This window comes from Lissotriton vulgaris, chromosome 6 (genome assembly GCF_964263255.1).
Source record: "Lissotriton vulgaris chromosome 6, aLisVul1.2, whole genome shotgun sequence".
Classification (NCBI taxonomy): Eukaryota; Metazoa; Chordata; class Amphibia; order Caudata; family Salamandridae; genus Lissotriton; species Lissotriton vulgaris.
In genome coordinates, this window is record NC_141694.1 from 1911212280 (window position 1) to 1911231067 (window position 18788).

General features: G+C 48.1%; 1 protein-coding gene across 5 annotated transcripts in view; it reads left to right on the forward strand.

The window, feature by feature from the left end:
• LOC147709891 (uncharacterized) overlaps nt 1-13118 on the forward strand; it is a 493797-nt gene extending 480679 nt beyond the window's left edge. For all 5 annotated transcript variants that reach the window (XM_086928334.1, XM_086928333.1, XM_086928331.1 and 2 more), the window contains one exon: nt 10838-13118. In XM_086928334.1, the coding sequence (XP_086784460.1) occupies nt 11578-12543 (966 nt within the window). In that variant the 5' untranslated portion in view covers nt 10838-11577 and the 3' untranslated portion in view covers nt 12544-13118. The remainder of the gene's footprint in view (nt 1-10837) is intronic.
• The last annotated feature ends 5670 nt before the right edge of the window (nt 13119-18788 follow it).

Consider the following 18788-nt stretch of genomic DNA (forward strand, 5'->3'; position numbering starts at 1 on the left):
CTCCGAGCTCCTTCAGGTGCAGAGAGGGAACTTGCTAACTCTGTACCGTTCGCTAACGCCTCGGAGCTCCTGCAGGTGCAGAGGGGGAACTTGCCAACTCTGTACCGTACGCTAACGCCTCCGAGCTCCTGCAGGTGCAGAGAGGGAACTTGCCAACTCTGTACTGTACGCTAACGCCTCCGAGCTCCTGCAGGTGCAAAGAGGGAACTTGCCAACTCTGTACCGTACGCTAACGCCTCCGAGCTCCTGCAGGTGCAGAGAGGAAACTCGCCAACTCTGTACCGTACGCTAAAACCTCCGATATCCTGCAGGTGCAGAGAGGGAACTTGCCAACTCTGTACCGTACGCTAATGCCTCCGAGCTAGTGCAGGTGCAGAGAGGAAACTCGCCAGCTCTGTACCGTACGCTAACGCCTCCAAGAGAAGGAACTTGTCTACTCTACCGTTCACCAACGCCTCCGAGCTCCTGCAGGTGCAGAGAGGGAACTCACAAACTCTGTACGTAAACTAACGCCTCCGAGCTCCTGCAGGTGCAGAGAGGGAACTTGCCAACTCTGTACCGTACGCTAGGGCCTTTGAGCTCCTGCAGGTGCGGAGAGGGAACTCGCCAGCTCTGTACTGTACGCTAAGGCCTCCGAGCTCCTGCAGGTGCAGAGAGGAAACTCGCCAGCTCTGTACCGTACGCTAACGACTCCAGGCTCCTGCAGGTGCAGAGAGGGAACTCGCCAGCTCTGTACAGTACGCTAACGCCTCCGAGCAACTGGAGTTGCAGAGAGGGAACTCACCAGCTCTGTACCGTACGCTAACACTTCCGAGCTCCTGCAGGTTTAGAGAGGGAACTTGCAAACTCTGTACCGTACGCTAACGCCTCCAAGCTCCTGCAGGTGCAGAGAGGGAACTTGCCAACTCTGTACCATACGCTAAGGCCTCCGAGCTCCTGCAGGTGCAGAGAGGGAACTTGCCAACTCTGTACCATACGCTAACGCCTCCGAGCTCCTGCAGGTGCAGGGAAGAAACTCGCCAACTCTGTACCGTACGCTAACGCCTCCGAGCGCCTGCAGGTGCAGAGAGGAAAGTCGCCAGCTCTGTACCGTACGCTAACGCCTTCGAGCTCCTGCAGGTGCAGAGAGGAAACTCGCCAACTCTGTACTGTACGCGAACGCCTCCGAGCTCCTGCAGGTGCAGAGAGGGAACTTGCCAACTCTGTACCGTACGCTAACGCCTCCGAGCTCCTGCAGGTGCAGAGAGGGAAATTGCCAACTCTGTACCGTACGCTAACGCGTCCGAGCTCCTGCAGGTGCAAAGAGGGAACTTGCCAACTCTGTACCGTACGCTAACGCCTCCGAGCTCCTGCAGGTGCAGAGAAGAAACTCACCAACTCTGTACCGTACTCTAACACCTCCGAGCTACTGCAGGTGCAGAGAGGAAACTCACCAGCTCTGTACCGTACGCTAACGCCTCCGAGCTCCTGCAGGTGCAGAGAGGGAACTCGCCAGCTCTGTACTGTATGCTAACGGCTCTGAGCTCCTGCAGGTGCAGAGAGGAAACTCGCCAGCTCTGTACCATACGCTAAGGCCTCCGAGCTCCTGCAGGTGTAGAGTGGAAACTCATCAACTCTGTATCGTACGCTAACGCCTCCGAGCTCCTGCAGGTGCAAAGAGGAAACTCGCCAGCTCTGTACCGTACGCTAACGCCTCCGAACACCTGGAGGTGCAGAGAGGAAACTCACCAGCTCTGTACCGTACGCTAACGCCTCCGAGCTCCTGCAGGTGCAGAGAGGGAACTCGCCAACTCTGTACCGTACGCTAACGCCTTCGAGCTCCTGCAGGTACAGAGAGGAAACTCGCCAACTCTGTACTGTACGCTAACACCTCCGAGCTCCTGCAGGTGCAGAGAGGAAACTCGCCAGCTCTGTACTGTACGCTAACGCCTCCGAGCTCCTGCAGGTGCAGAGAGGAAACTCGCCAGCTCTGTACTGTACGCTAACGCCTTCGAGCTCCTGCAGGTACAGAGAGGAAACTCGCCAGCTCTGTACCGTACGCTAACGCCTTCGAGCTCCTGCAGGTACAGAGAGGAAACTCGCCAACTCTGTACTGTACGCTAACGCCTCCGAGCTCCTGCAGGTGCAAAGAGGGAACTTGCCAACTCTGTACCGTACGCGAACGCGTCCGAGCTCCTGCAGGTGCAAAGAGGGAACTTGCCAACTCTGTACCGTACGCTAACGCCTCCGAGCTAGTGCAGGTGCAGAGAGGAAACTCCCCAGCTCTGTACCGTACGCTAACGCCTCCAAGAGAAGGAACTTGTCTACTCTACCGTTCACTAACGCATCCGAGCTCCTGCAGGTGCAGAGAGGGAACTCGCCAACTCTGTACCGTACGCTAACGCCTTCGAGCTCCTGCAGGTGCAGAGAGGGAACTCGCCAACTATGTACCGTACGCTAACGCCTTCGAGCTCCTGCAGGTACAGAGAGGAAACTCGCCAACTCTGTACTGTACGCTAACACCTCCGAGCTCCTGCAGGTGCAGAGAGGAAACTCGCCAGCTCTGTACTGTACCTTAACGCCTCCGAGCTCCTGCAGGTGCAGAGAGGAAACTCGCCAGCTCTGTACTGTACGCTAACGCCTTCGAGCTCCTGCAGGTACAGAGAGGAAACTCGCCAGCTCTGTACCGTACGCTAACGCCTTCGAGCTCCTGCAGGTACAGAGAGGAAACTCGCCAACTCTGTACTGTACGCTAACGCCTCCGAGCTCCTGCAGGTGCAGAGAGGAAACTTGCCAACTCTGTACCGTACGCAAACGCGTCCGAGCTCCTGCAGGTGCAAAGAGGGAACTTGCCAACTCTGTACCGTACGCGAACGCGTCCGAGCTCCTGCAGGAACAGAGAGGGAACTTGCCAACTCTGTACCGTACGCTAACGCCTCCGAGCTAGTGCAGGTGCAGAGAGGAAACTCCCCAGCTCTGTACCGTACGCTAACGCCTCCAAGAGAAGGAACTTGTCTACTCTACCGTTCACTAACGCCTCCGAGCTCCTGCAGGTGCAGAGAGGAAACTCACCAGCTCTGTACCGTACGCTAATGCCTCCGAGCTCCTGCAGGTGCAAAGAGGGAACTTGCCAACTCTGTACCGTACGCTAACGCCTCTGAGCTCCTGCAGGAACAGAGAGGGAACTTGCCAACTCTGTACCGTACGCTAACGCCTCCGAGCTCCTGCAGGTACAGAGAGGGAACTTGCCTACTCTACCGTACGCTAATGCCTCCGAGCTCCTTCAGGTGCAGAGAGGGAACTTGCCAACTCTGTACCGTACGCTAATGCCTCCAAGATCCTGCAGGTGCAGAGAGGAAACTCGCCAACTCTGTACCGTTCGCTAACGCCTCCGAGCTCCTGCAGGAGCAGAGAGGGAACTCGCCAACTCTGTACCGTACGCTAACACCTCTGAGCTCCTGCAGGTGCAGAGAGGGAACTTGCCAACTCTGTACCGTACGCTAACGCCTCCGAGCTCCTGCAGGTGCAGAGAGGGAACTTGCCAACTCTGTACTGTACGCTAACGCCTCCGAGCTCCTGCAGGTGCAAAGAGGGAACTTGCCAACTCTGTACCGTACGCTAACGCCTCCGAGCTCCTGCATGTGCAGAGAGGAAACTCGCCAACTCTGTACCGTATGCTAAAACCTCCGATATCCTGCAGGTGCAGAGAGGGAACTTGCCAACTCTGTACCGTACGCTAATGCCTCCGAGCTAGTGCAGGTGCAGAGAGGAAACTCGCCAGCTCTGTACCGTACGCTAACGCCTCCAAGAGAAGGAACTTGTCTACTCTACCGTTCACTAACGCCTCTGAGCTCCTGCAGGTGCAGAGAGGGAACTCACCAACTCTGTACGTAAACTAACGCCTCTGAGCTCCTGCAGGTGCAGAGAGGGAACTTGCCAACTCTGTACCATACGCTAAGGCCTCCGAGCTCCTGCAGGTGCAGAGAGGGAACTTGCCAACTCTGTACCGTACGCTAACGCCTCTGAGCTCCTGCAGCTGCAGAGAGGAAACTTGCCAACTCTGTACCATATGCTAAGGCCTCCGAGCTCCTGCAGGTGCAGAGAGGAAACTCGCCAACTCTGTACCATACGCTAACGCCTCCAAGCTCCTGCAGGTGCAGAGAGGGAACTTGCCAACTCTCTACCGTACGCTAACGCCTCCGAGCTCCTGTAGGTGCAGAGAGGAAATTCCCCAGCTCTGTACCGTACGCTAACGCCCCCAAGCTCCTGCAGGGTCAGAGAGGAAACTCGCCAACTCTGTACCGTATGCTAACGCCTCAGAGCTCCTGCAGGTGCAGAGAGGGAACTTGCCTACTCTACAGTACGCTAACTCCTCCGAGCTCCTGCAGGTGCAGAGAGGGAACTTGCCAACTCTGTACCGTACGCTAACGCCTCCAAGCTCCTGCAGGTGCAGAGAGGAAACTTGCCAACTCTGTACCATACGCTAAGGCCTCCGAGCTCCTGCAGGTGCAGAGAGGGAACTTTCCAACTCTGTACCGTATGCTAACGCCTCCAAGCTCCTGCAGGTACAGAGAGGCAACTTGCCTACTCTACCGTACGCTAACGCCTCCGAGCTCCTGCAGGTGCAGAGAGGCAACTTGCCAACTCTGTACCGTACGCTAATGCCTCCAAGCTCCTACAGGTGCAGAGAGGAAACTCGCCAACTCTGTACCGTACGCTAACGCCTCCGAGCTCCTGCAGGTGCAGAGAGGGAACTTGCCAACTCTGTACCATATGCTAACGCCTCCAAGCTCCTGCAGGTACAGAGAGGGAACTTGCCTGCTCTACAGTACGCTAACGCCTCTGAGCTCCTGCAGGTGCAGAGAGCGAACTTGCCAACTCTGTACCGTACGCTAACGCCTCCGAGCTCCTGCAGGTGCAGAAAGGGAACTTGCCAACTCTGTACCGTACGCTAACGCCTCCGAGCTCCTGCAGGTGCAGAGAGGGAACTTGCCAACTCTGTACCGTACGCTAACGCCTCCGAGCTCCTGGTGGTGCAGAGAGGGAACTTGCCAACTCTGTACCGTACGCTAATGCCTCCGAGCTAGTGCAGGTGCAGAGAGGAAACTCGCCAGCTCTGTACCGTACGCTAACGCCTCCAAGAGAAGGAACTTGTCTACTCTACCGTACACTAACGCCTCTGAGCTCCTGCAGGTGCAGAGAGGGAACTCACCAGCTCTATACGTAAACTAATGCCTCCTAGCTCCTGCAGGTGCAGAGAGGGAACTTGCCAACTCTGTACCCAACGCTAACATCTCCGAGCTCCTGCAGGTGCAGAGAGGGAACTTGGCAACTCTGTACCGTACCTTAATGCCTCTGAGCTCCTGCAGGTGCAGAGAGGAAACTTGCCAATTCTGTACCGTATGCTAACGCCTCCGAGCTCCTGCAGGTGCAGAGAAGAAACTCGCCAACTCTGTACCGTACGCTAACGCCTCCAAGCTCCTGCAGGTGCAGAGAGGGAACTCGCCAACTCTGTACCGTACACTAACGCCTCCGAGCTCCTGTAGGTGCAGAGAGGAAATTCCCCAGCTCTGTACCGTACGCTAACGCCTCCAAGCTCCTGCAGGTGCAGAGAGGAAACTCGCCAACTCTGTACCGTACCCTAACGCCTCCAAGCTCCTGCAGATGCAGAGAGGAAACTCGCCAACTCTGTACCGTATTCGAACGCCTCCGAGCTCCTGCAGGTGCAGAGAGGGAACTTGCTTACTCTACAGTACGCTAACTCCTCCGAGCTCCTGCAGGTGCAGAGAGGGAACTTGCCAACTCTGTACCGTACGCTAACGCCTCCAAGCTCCCGCAGGTGCAGAGAGGAAACTCGCCAACTCTGTAACGCCTCCGAGCGCCTGCAGGTGCAGAGAGGGAACTTGCGACTCTGTACCGTATGCTAACGCCTCCGAGCTCCTGCAGGTACAGAGAGGGAACTTGCCTGCTCTACCGTACGCTAACGCCTCCGAGCTGCAGGTGCAGCGAGGGAACTTGCCAACTCTGTACCGTACGCTAATGCCTCCAAGCTCCTGCAGGTGCAGAGAGGAAACTCGCCAACTCTGTACCGTACGCTAACGCCTCCGAGCTCCTGCAGGTGCAGAGAGGGAACTTGCCAACTCTGTACCGTATGCTAACGCCTCCGAGCTCCTGCAGGTACAGAGAGGCAACTTGCCTGCTCTACCGTACGCTAACACCTCCGAGCTCCTGCAGGTGCAGAGAGGGAACTTGCCAACTCTGTACCGTACTCTAACGCCTCCGAGCACCTGCAGGTGCAGAGAGGGAACTTGCCAACTCTGTACCGTACGCTAACGCCTCCGAGCTCCTGCAGTTGCAGAGAGGGAACTTGCCAACTCTGTACCGTACTCTAACGCCTCCGAGCTCCTGCAGGTGCAGAGAGGGAACTTGCCAACTCTGTACAGTACGCTAACGCCTCCGAGCTCCTGCAGGTTCAAAGAGGGAACTTGCCAACTCTGTACCGTACGCTAACGCCTCCGAGCTCCTGCAGGTGCAGAGAGGAAACTCGCCAACTCTGTACCGTACGCTAACACCTCTGATCTCCTGCAGGTGCTGAGAGGAAACTCGCCAATTCTGTACTGTACGCTAACGCCTCCAAGAGAAGGAACTTGTCTACTCTACCGTACACTAACGCCTCCGAGCTCCTGCAGGTGCAGAGAGGGAACTTGCCAACTATGTACCGTACGCTAACGCCTCCGAGCTCCTGCAGGTGCAGAGAGGGAAATTGCCAACTCTGTACCGTACGGTAAAGCCTTCGAGCTCCTGCAGGTGCAGAGAGTGAACTTGCCAACTCTGTACCATACGCTAACGCCTCCGAGCTCCTGCAGGTGCAGAGAGGGAACTTGCCAACTCTGTTCCGTACGCTAATGCCTCCGAGCTCTTGCAGGTGCAGAGAGGGAACTTGCCAACTCTGTACCGTACGCTAACGCCTCCGAGCTCCTGCAGGTGCAAAGAGGAAACTCGCCAACTCTGTACCGTACGCTAAAGCCTCCGAGCTCCTGCAGGTGCGGAGAGGGACCTCGCCAACTCCGTACCGTACGCTAACGTCTGCGAGCTCCTGCAGGTGCAGAGATGTTGGACGGAACTAGACGAGGTGTGGCGCAGAGGCCAGAGTGCCTGACTCTGGACCACAGGTTCACAGTCTGATCCCCGGCTCTGGCGGTAGGTTAGCCTAGCACCATGTGACTCTGGGCAATAGCTCGCTAAATCTTCCCGACGGCTCCCAGCGCCTTGACACCTTCTGGTAATTGTGCGCTTTACAATACCTGGATTTCATTCCACTGAGCCAACAAACAGAAGACACTGCTCTGATTATGGCAAAGCTAACAACACTGCCCTGACGAGCACAGCATACAAGACTTTCACTACTTAGAACACTGCAAGAACTCAAGTAAGTTCCAATCCTTTCCTCAAGGCTGGACACAAATGCAATGACTTTTCATCTTGAAATGTTGCCTATAGTAGAGGGTAAGACTAGTGGGAGGTTAAAGTTCACAGTGGTAATATATGCAGCAGAGAACAATAACAACTCATTAGAGGCCTAATGTAGTCTGGACCCTGAAAATATCCTTTCCTCTGTCTGTGGAGTCAAATTCAGGCATTTATGTCCTTAATTTCATTGCTTCTTTGGCAGGTTAAAGAGGGGGGTTACCAGTTGTTTCTAGCTCCAGTGCAATGCAAAAGTTAGGGATACTTTATGGCGTCTGGCGTTCAATGGAGATTTAGTCCTTGTGGGCAAGCGATCTGCTGCCTTGATGTCATGTTTCTGGAAGTTAGATGTTTCTAATCGGGTTTGTCATCATTCTCATACTGTACAACTTCCATACCTGTCGTGCCCATAAATGGGGAAGATCAAATCCTGGCACTATGTTTGGTTCTATTCTGTTGGATGATTGTGAAACGTTCACCAGATCTCTTTGATATTTTTTCTTTTTTACATCAAACACAGGCTTAATGGAGGGTGATGGATAGTGTAGATAATGTGAAAAAATATTACTGGCAATCTTTTTAAACTCTAAAACTCTGCCAAGTCTATTAACACACCCTAATGACTAAGAGCTTCTTGTGGTTAACCTATTCCAATAATATTTTTGTAGCCCCTTAGCTTTACTGAAATATTCCTTTTCTTTGTATATTTCCTCTGAATACAGAGGAGGACATGGCTATATTGGTGTTTTGTTCAGCACAAATGAGGCCGCTCCCAGTCAGGTTTCCTAGGTGCTACGTTTTTTTAATTTGTGAGTGCAGGCATCTCACAAAAAGTGAAGGACTGGTCTCACAAACCACCTGGTGTGCTGATTTATCATTGACCAGTTTTCACCCCCTATAAACCTGGTTTGATAGAGGGCGGGCATGCACCTGACGACAGGGATGCACTTCTAAACTAAGTGGGGGCCCTTACAGACAAAAAGTGAGTTTAAAAAGCCATTATAGATGTCAAATTATTTTTATATTGGTGGCATCTATATGGTAATTAAAATAAGGTGCTCGTTGTGTTGGGGATTTTATTGTGCCCCCACGAAGTCATTGTGGTCGACATGTTTCTGCCAAATGACCCAGTAGGGTCCGTGGCATTCATCAAGACCTTGTGAAATAACTGCAGGCTCCTCTCTTACCAGCCTGTAGTGAGAGGGTTCCACTGTGTGGGGTGATCGTGGTCACACTCCATTCTAATACCATTTTAGTATCAAGAAAACTGAAGCTTATCCTATATCTAAATTATAACTGATTTCATCCTACTTTTGACACTTCCTGAATTGCGATATTTAAATTGAAATTACAGATAATTGTTAAAACAAAAAAGTCCCTTCCAAAACTAAATCAGCTTGCCTATCCTGTAGTAAAACATTCCTCTAACCAAGTTATTACACCAAGTTCCCAGAACATGCAAACCTAAAGAAACATAACTTTCTGAGGATTAGGACTGACAAGAGAGGTTTTAGAATTGTGCTGGATGATGTAGTGTTCTTTTGACTTTTTAACCTTGTTTTGTAGTGTCTTTTAGAAGTAGCTGCTTAGTAATAGAATGCATTATGCTAGGCGTTCGCCGTGCCATAGGATGCTGTTGCCAGGGAAGCATTCTAACCATTGGTCTCTGTGTACCGGACGGGACATGAGACCTCTAGGGGAGCATTAGAGCTAATGGTCAATGGTTTGACCTTTGTTCCGTTCCTTCTTCCCTCCCGACTCCTCCTGATGTCCCTTGATCATTTTCCTCTTTTTGCTGGACTGCCTAAAATATATGTATGTATTATATCATTGTCAAGCCTAATCGCTGTTAAAATGTAATCTTGTGTGAATTTACAATTTTTATATATAGAATGGTAACCACTAGTATATGTAGTAGACCTTTGTACTTACTACCATTCCTATATGATTATAGAGTTTATCTGTTTGTATCGCTTCCTTGAGTGACTTTACAGCTTGTACCTGTGAATTTTTTCCCTGTTTATCTCTTCTTTGAGTGACTTAACACCTTGTATTTTTGCAATTTTTTTCTGTTTGTATCTCTTATGTAACTCATGTAATCCAAAGTCCTTATTTATCCCAACTGGTTCTTTTGTAAAGCGCGCTGACACCTTTGGGTAATGTTACAGCTATATAAAACTGCATTAAATAAAAATAAATTATGTGAAAAGATCTGGAGCAAAATGGAAGCAGGACTCACTCTCCAAGACTGGACAGAGCAGGGTCAGTGCATGGTGAACATCAGAGCTGTCAGTGACTGAGAAAGTATAGGGCGCGAGGAGCTCTGGAAGAACAATAGAGACACTGATTAATGTGTGAAACTGGACGGGTGGGAGGAGCTTATACACACTTCAACCAGTCATCATTATGTGAAACCGGAGCAGACAGGGAGAATTCAGAGAGTCATTGCAGCCAGTGGTTTCTATGGAAGACTGGAGAGGATGGGAGGAAATTAGGGAAAACGGAGACAATGACCACTATGAGAGACTGGGGAGGTTGGGGGAGCCCAGGATGCAAGTTAGACCCAGTGTCTGCCCTCTGCAGAGAAGAAGTAAAAAATGAACTAATCTCCCCAAACCTCATCAAATCACCTCTGTATAACTCATCCTATTCTTCTTCAAAAATATCCCCAACCTCGACTCTGCGACTCCACCTAAACTTCTTTTACTTCTATGAAATCCTAAACCACTATTTCCAAGCTCTTCGCTCCTGTATCCACCCTCTATCCAATTCATCCAGCTAACAGGCTCACATGGCTATCACTCCCACTACTCCCAATAAAAATGTACATTCCCGACTAATCCATCCTTGGGTTCAGGAGTAGTATGCTACTCTCCGAAAAGCACTACAATGCCTTATCAGGAGTAGTAAGGACAGTATATATACAATTACAAATATTAAGTAGTAGGAGGCGTTTGGTTAATGGATATAAACCTCCTACCTTGATGCAGTGAAAAAGATCAGAGTTAGATAAGAGTTAAAGTAGCAAATCATTCTGATTGTGTTACTGTGATTCATAGTCATTGGTACATCCCCTCAACCCCTGTTTGTTCCCCCACCTTTGCCTTCATTCCTCCCACCTATGAAAAGTTGAGAGCAGAGTGTTACTCTGGGCCAATTTTGGCGTTGATAAAGGCGCTGACTGGCTGTCACTGATGCATAGTATCGCTGAATATTGGATGTTTGTTCACCCAGTGATTTTAACTGAAGAAGTTTGAATGTTTTTTACCTTGTGATATCATTTTACTTCACAGAGTCTTTTTTATGCTTATATGGTGTTTCCTTCGCATCCGTTTCATACGTGTGGAGTACACTTTTAATTAATTCAAGATTTGTTTTTTCACCCCAACAGGTTAAAGTACTGCAAGAAAGGAAAATGGATGAAACACTAATAGTGTACAGATAACTTTTAAAATCTTGGAGGTAAATGCAACTTTCAGTGACAGTAATAGAGTCCCAGAAAAATCTTTGCTGACACCGAAGAATCCTAACTACCCAAAGTCCAGAATTGGTGTTTTTCTCAGAAGAGCATAAAATAGTTATGATATCAGTTGACTCTGAGTCCTCCTCAAAAGAACAGCAACATGTGACAAATGAATACACAAATATTTAACTTGTACAGTAGTTCTAAAGTATTCATTAATATTCATAGACGACTGCTCCCAGTAATGTACTAAACTGATCCTGAGAAAGGCATTATAAATGTACAAAACGCATGACATTTTAAATGCTGGTCGGAAGCTGATATTGGAGAAACAGCACTTAAAGGTCAACCTCAACATAATGCAAAGACTTAATTTGTTCTACATGGGGCTACACTTCTAAATAGGCATCAGGCAGGCCAAAAGAGGGTGAAGCCCATATAAATGTTCCGAATATGCCAAGGATGTCTTGCTAAAGGGACATCTGATGCAACATCAGAAACTCAATAAAAGAGAGAAACCAGATAGGTGATCCTAATGTGACAAGGCATTCAGAATAAATGGGAACCTAATTCAACATTGGAAATTCCACACAGAGGAGAAACCATATGAATGCACTGAATGGGACAAAACAATCGTACAAAAATACAAGCTAGTGCAACATCAGAAAATGCACGCAGGGGAGAAGCCAGATGAATGTACTGAAATTGACAAGAAATGTGTTACCCAGGAAAGCCTAACACAACATCAGAGAGTTTATACCAGAGAGAAACCATATGCCTGTAGTGAATGTGAGAAGACATTTATTACAAAGACAGACCTTATTCAACATCAAAAGGTTCACACCGAAGAGAAACCTTACAAATGCACTGAATGTGGGAAGACATTTATTACAAAGACAGAACTAATCCGCCATAAGAAAATCCACACCGGAGAGAAACCCTATGAATGCAGTGAATGTGACAAGGCATATATTACAAGGGGACTGCTAAAGCGACATCAGAAAGTCCATACTGGGGTGAAACCATATGAATGTAGTGAATGTGACAAGGCATTTGGTAGTAAGGAACAGTTAGTGCGACATCAGATAATCCACACAGGGGAGAAACCAAATATAAGTAATGAATGTGGCATCCACACTGAAGAGAAGCCTGATAAATATACAGAATTTGACAAGACATTTACTACACTGGTACTAAGACCACATAAATGTTCTGAATGTGGCATGGCATTCAAAGCAAAATATGTGTTGTCAGACCATGAAAAAATCCACACAGGGGAAAAACCATTCAGATGCACTGAGTGTAAAAAATCTTTCTCAACAAATAGACTCCTAATGAGACATCAGAAAATCCACACTGGGGAAAAACCATATAAATGTTCTGAATGTACCCAAACATTCACTAGAATCGATTCTTTAAAGGTACATCATGCAGTTCACACAGGTTTAAAACTGCATAAATGTACTGAATGTCACAAGGCATTCAAGACAAGATGGGAGCTCACGGAACATCACAAAACCCACACGGGGATAAAACCGTATGAATGCACTGAGTGTGAAAAGGCATTCGGAACGAAGGGAAACCTAAGACAGCATCAGAAATTGCATGCAAAAGACAATGAACGGTTGTACTGAATGTGACAAAAACATTTTTTTCAAAGATTGGCTAATATACCACCAGAGAGGTTTCACAGGAGTCAGAGTGTATGAATGTACTGAATCTGATGAGGCGTTCTCTACAAAGGGGCATTTAATGCAACATCAGAAAGTCAGATTTAAGAGTCAGATTCAAATCATCATTACATGTTTGGTAAAACTAAACTTCTAGACACTGTCTTGAGATGTAAGGAGATGAGATAAAAGTTTCCTCAAGTCTGTTTTGAGTAGTTGCTGTACAAGATCTTTACCAAATCTCAGAAAGGTTAACGACTGTTGTGCAGTATTAATAATGGGAAAATGAAATAGGATACTGGCTACACAAGGCCTACAATCAAAATGAGTCCACCTCAACCTAATTACTAGGATTGGTAATGGAAGTCGAATTAGCGCAATTGCTTCTATAAAATAATAACTCTACAGTTGTAAATACATGAATCTTTAATTGTTCTGTAACTAAAACCATACCAATGACAATTATAGAAATATAAATGTAAAATGTAGATCAACAGTTATTGATGGAATCTATAAAATACTCATCTGTTTTGCCAGCCCTTTTTGTTTCTATTATTTCAGTGCTCTTGTTCAGTTGTGCTAGGCCTTAATCACAAAATTATGACCAAAGTGATCATATATATATATATATGTCCAACAAGCTTCACACCCCTCCACACAGGGAGAATTTCAAAGCACCATAAAGAGCATAATATGCAGGTATTCTCTTTTAGAAGTGTTTATTTAGCACACCGTAGTGCAAAATCAAAAAGTATGGATGGTCTACGTGTTTTGGCTCTCTGCCTTCTACTGGACCATAGAGTTCCATCGTCTAGAGAGTGATTTAAAGTGCTAGAGTGCTTTTCATCCCTCATTACTTTCAATTACTTTTCAGTTACTAGACTGCTAGCCTTCATATGTAAACAGTGGCAGGTTTGATTCGCTATTTTGGCAAAATTATTTGTAAAGTACATTCAGTTTATTTTGTGTGGCAGAAAGTGCAGGTGCATACATTTCTTCATTTTTGATGGAGAGTTAGTTCATGATTTATACAACATAAAGTTTTACAGTATCTTAAAACTGGCTGACATTTCATAAGTCTAAACAACCATGAAGTTCATATATATCTCTTTGCATTATGGAGGAGATTCTGTGACATAAAGTGACCTGTGCGTTTGAGTGTTCTGGGTGAAGGTATTAAAACCAGAAATATAAATACAATAAGAGTTCATATAAAATGTAGATCAACAATTATTGATGTTATCTATAAAATTGGTGTCAGTATTGGCAGCCATTTTTCTTTCTATTCATGTCAGTGCTCACCTTCAGTTGTGCTATGCCTTAATCACCGAAATATGACCAAAGTGATATATAACTAGTCACCAGTAGGTAGTTATAGTTAGGACCAATGTTTCCATAGGAAAAGTGATTTTTGTTTTGTCAATGTTGGCGTCGCTTGATGAATCTTCACAAACTTTTCAAAAAAGTCCCCTTTTTAGGTCTCGCTGAAGCAATGCTTGTTTGGCGTGATTAGGTACAGTTCACGTGAGCCAGGCGCGTGCACATCACATCACACACCATTTGTTATCAGCTTGTGAGCCTCGGCATCAGACTTCACAGGAATCCGCTCCCCTGCATCAGACTTCAAAGAAATGCGCTCCTCCGCCACAGCAATGCCGAGAGCTTGCTTCATTAGAAGGTTCTAAACAAAGACCAGTTCTGTTAAAAGCTGTGAAGTGCTTCAGGGGTGATTCACAAAACTACAAAACCCTGCACGACACTTCTCTTACAGTAAGGGCCTTGTTTTAGTTTGATATAATACGCATCTTAAATATTTTTGCAGGCAGTTGTCTAGCCTCTATTTTCACCCTGTTCCTTATAATTATTGGCAGTTTTCTGTAGTAGATTCCTACAGAAGAGTTTTGATGCAGACATGTACTGCACTCTACAAGTGCTTCTCTCCACTACTCAAACTTGCAGGTAAATGGTGGGCACAGGGTGCACTGGTGTTACACCAGGCCACCGTGTGTCCAGTGCATCGTGTCCACTCTTTACATGCGTCATGTTTCTTTCAGGCCATGTGTGTGCTGCTCATGTCTCCTTCTTTCGCACACAGACTCTTTCTCAGCAAACGTTCCCCGTACTTCCTGCTCAGTCTGCCCTCAGTCCTGTGACAGCCTCACAAAGCCCTTCGGACATTCCACGCGATTTTCAATGGCGCTGCTACAAATCACATGCCACTGTAAGAAACCACATGCCTCTCCATCACAGAGATGCTTATGGGAGACAGGACAGTAATTGAGTTTGTACCCGCCATCCGCCTGATTTCAAATGGGCTCTGAGACAACTGTTAATAGACACTTTCAAATCAGTCAGGCCGTTGTGTGACCCACCGAACACTGGAAATGGACACTGCACCCTCACACTACATTAGGCCACACACACTGCGCCCTCACACTACTTTAGGCCACACACACTGCGCCCTCACACTACTTCAGGCCACGCACACTGCGCCCTCACACTACTTACACTCTACTGAATGCAACACACACTCCACACAATACAACTTAGTGCCACAAAATTATATGCTACTTAAGTACACTGCAATCAATGTGACATGCACTCCAAATACCACTCAGTGCCACATAGTTACATGCCACATAATTACACTGAACTCAATGCAACATACACTCCAAATACCACTCAGTGGCACACAATTACACGCCACATAATTACAATGCACTCAATGCAACATACACTCCAAATACCACTCAGTGCCATATAATTACACACCACATAATTACACTGCACTCAATGCAACATACACTCCAAATACCAGAGTGCCACACAATTACACGCCACATAATTACACTGCACTCAATGCAACATAGACTCCAAATCCCACTCAGTGCGACATAATTACACGCCACATAATTACACAGCTCTCAATGCAACATATACTCCAAATACCACTCAGTGTCATATAGTTATATGCAACATAATTACACTGCACTCAATGCAACATACACACCAAATACCACTCAGTGCCACATAATTACACTCTACTGAATACAACAAACACTCCAAACAATACCACTCAGTGCTACATAATTATTTGCTACATATTTAAACTGCGCTTAACGCAACATACACTCCAAATACCACTCAGTGCCACATAATTACACGCCACATAATTACACTGCACTCAATGCAACATACACTCCAAATACCACTCAGTGCCACATAATTACATGCCACATAATTACACTCTACTGAATACAACAAACACTCCAGACAATACCACTCAGTGCCACATAATTATATGCTACATATTTACACTGAGCTTAACGCAACATACACTCCAAATACCACTCAGTGCCACATAATTACACGCCACATAATTACACTGCACTCAATGCAACATACACTCCAAATACCACTCAATGCCACATAGTTACACGCCACATAATTACACTGCACTCAATGCAACATACACTCCAAATACCACTCACTGCCACATAATTACACACCACGTAATTACACTGCACTCAATGCAACATACACTCCAAATACCACTAAGTGCTACATAATTACACACCACATAATTAAACTCTACTGAATGTAAAACACTCCACATTATACCACTCAGTGCCACATAATTATATGCTACATAATTACACTGCACTCAATGCTACATACACTCCGAACAATACCACTCAGTGCCACATAATTACACATGTTATGTTATGTTATATTTAATTTCTATAGCGCACGGCTACTCCGACGGAGTGTACCAGCGCTTTATATTAGCAGCTCATAAAAAGAAAACATAACAGATGAAAACATTCAGAAACAGCCAGATAACATAACTAGAGGGTAAAATGCCAAGTTTTAGGCCTTTCCTAAAAGACAGCAGATTAGAGGTGCTGCGTAAGGCCAGTGGCAGAGTGTTCCAAAGCTGGGGCGCCCTCAAACTAAAGGAGCGCCCCCCAATACGGGCCTTCCTAACTCGGGGGACCACCGCAAGAGACAAAGATTCAGAACGCAGAGCTCTGGTAGGGCGATAAAAAACAAGCCTGCGTTGGAGATATTTTGCTCCCGAACCGAAGAGCGCTTTATGGGCCAGGGTCAGCGCCTTTAAAACTATCCGCTTCTGGATAGGCAGCCAATGGAGCGACTGTAGAAGGCAGGACACTCTGGCTCGCCTGCGGAGGCCGAAAATGGCACGCGCCGCAGAATTCTGCACGACCTGTAAACGCTGCACAAGATAATCCGGGAGACCCAGATAGAGAACGTTGGCATAGTCCAGTCTTGAGCCAATCAGGGCTTGCACCGTGATCTTCCTATGCTCTTCAGTGAGCAGAGGGAGAAACTTCCGGAGCCTCTTAAGAATGCCGAAACATGTGCCCATGAGGCCGAGGATCTGAGATCTCATCGTCTGACTATTATCGATCTTAACTCCCAGGTTTTTTGCCACCTGGGATGCCTGAGCTGGAGGAAACATATCAGTCGGCCACCATGCCTGCCAATCAGGGTCCGTGGTACAGCCAAAGAACAGCACCTCCGACTTGTCAGAATTACATTTAAGGCTGTTCTGCTGAAACCAGTTGAAAACCGCCCGAGACAATCCCGAATGCTCTCTCCATCGAAGTCCTCATCTTTCCTACACCTGAAGAGAAGCTGGGTGTCATCGGCGTAGGAAACGATCTGGGCCCCAAAAGACTCCACCAGTGCCGCCAAAGGGGTCATAAAGATGTTAGAAAGAGTTGGGCTCAACACAGAACCCTGCGGAACTCCGACTCCCAGTGGCGGCATCTCAGCGGAGCTAGGGGGGACCCAGACCGTTTGTCGACGGCCAGCTAAGAAAGATGTAAACCAGCTGAACACCGTCCCCCTCAGACCGATGTTGTAGAGTCTGGCGAGGAGCCCCTCATGGGGGACGGTGTCAAAGGCCGCCGACAGATCAAGCATGACAAGCATGGCTTTACCTCCAGAGTCCAGAACCTCCTTGATGGCCTCAGACACTTCTACCGTCTCGGTACTTAAATAGGGCCGGAAGCCGGATTGAGAGGAGTGCAGCAGATTGTAGTCTCCAGAAAAACAGAGAGCACGCTGTGTACGTGCTTTTCCGTAATTTTTGCCAGCGCTGGAAGGAGCGATATAGGCCTATAATTGGCCAACACCTCAGGGTCTAAGCCCGGCTTTTTGAGGAGGGGGATCACCATAGCCCGCTTCCAAGCCTGCGGGACCATCCCCTCTCTCAAAGAGCGGTTCAAGAGTGGATTTACCAGTGGGTTTACCACATCCGCCATCCTCGCCAAAAATTTGGCCGGGCAGGGGTCTAGCGGCGACCCTGATTAAAGGTTGGCCAGAAGTGCCAATGATGTGGAAGGAGAGATAGGCGGAAAGACAGATAGGGCAGAATCCGGGGTGGGCGATGGATCTGACCCAACCCCACTGCTAGGATGAACTTCTGCTGACCTCCCAGGGAAGGAGTCCTGGATCAGTTTAATCTTGTCCGTAAAAAACTTTGCACGATCACAGGCCCATGACTCAGAGGGAGCGGTTTGAGGGAGATTAGATCTAGGGGTTATAAACTCCCTCACAACAGTAAAGATCTCCTTGCAAGAATTGGAGGCTGCCTCAATCCTCCTCGCCAAGTAGTCCTTTTTCTCGCGAAGGATATCACGGTGATAGGCTTTAATTGCAGTCCTATAAGCAAGTCTGGCCATCGGGTCGTACTGAGAGCGCCAGGCCCTCTCAGCCACCTTGCACTGGCGGCGGGAGGCGAACAATGCTTCCGTAAACCACGGTGCAGAAACCCGCTTAGATATAACCCGAGACGCCGACACAGGGGCTAAATCGTTCAGCCTGTCGGTCAGCCACAGCTGCAGAGAGTCCACATCCTGCTCAAAGTCACCTGAGAGGGGACCCGGATGGTCAAGAAAGGCCTGGGCTAGCATCTCAGGAGTCACACGATGGAGTGCCCTAGAGACAGATCCCGGTGGTCTGGGCACAGTGCTAGGCAGTTTCTCCCTGCCCCGTATGCAGAACCTGGCCAGCTTGTGGTCGGACCAAAGCACCGGGACAAGCTCTATGTCCTCCAATGGGGCAGTGGAGAAAACTTGATCCAGAGTGTGACCCTTGTCATGTGTGGGGCCAGAAAGAAAAGTCACCAAACCAAGGGGAGCACACAATTACACTACTGAATACCACATACACTCAACACA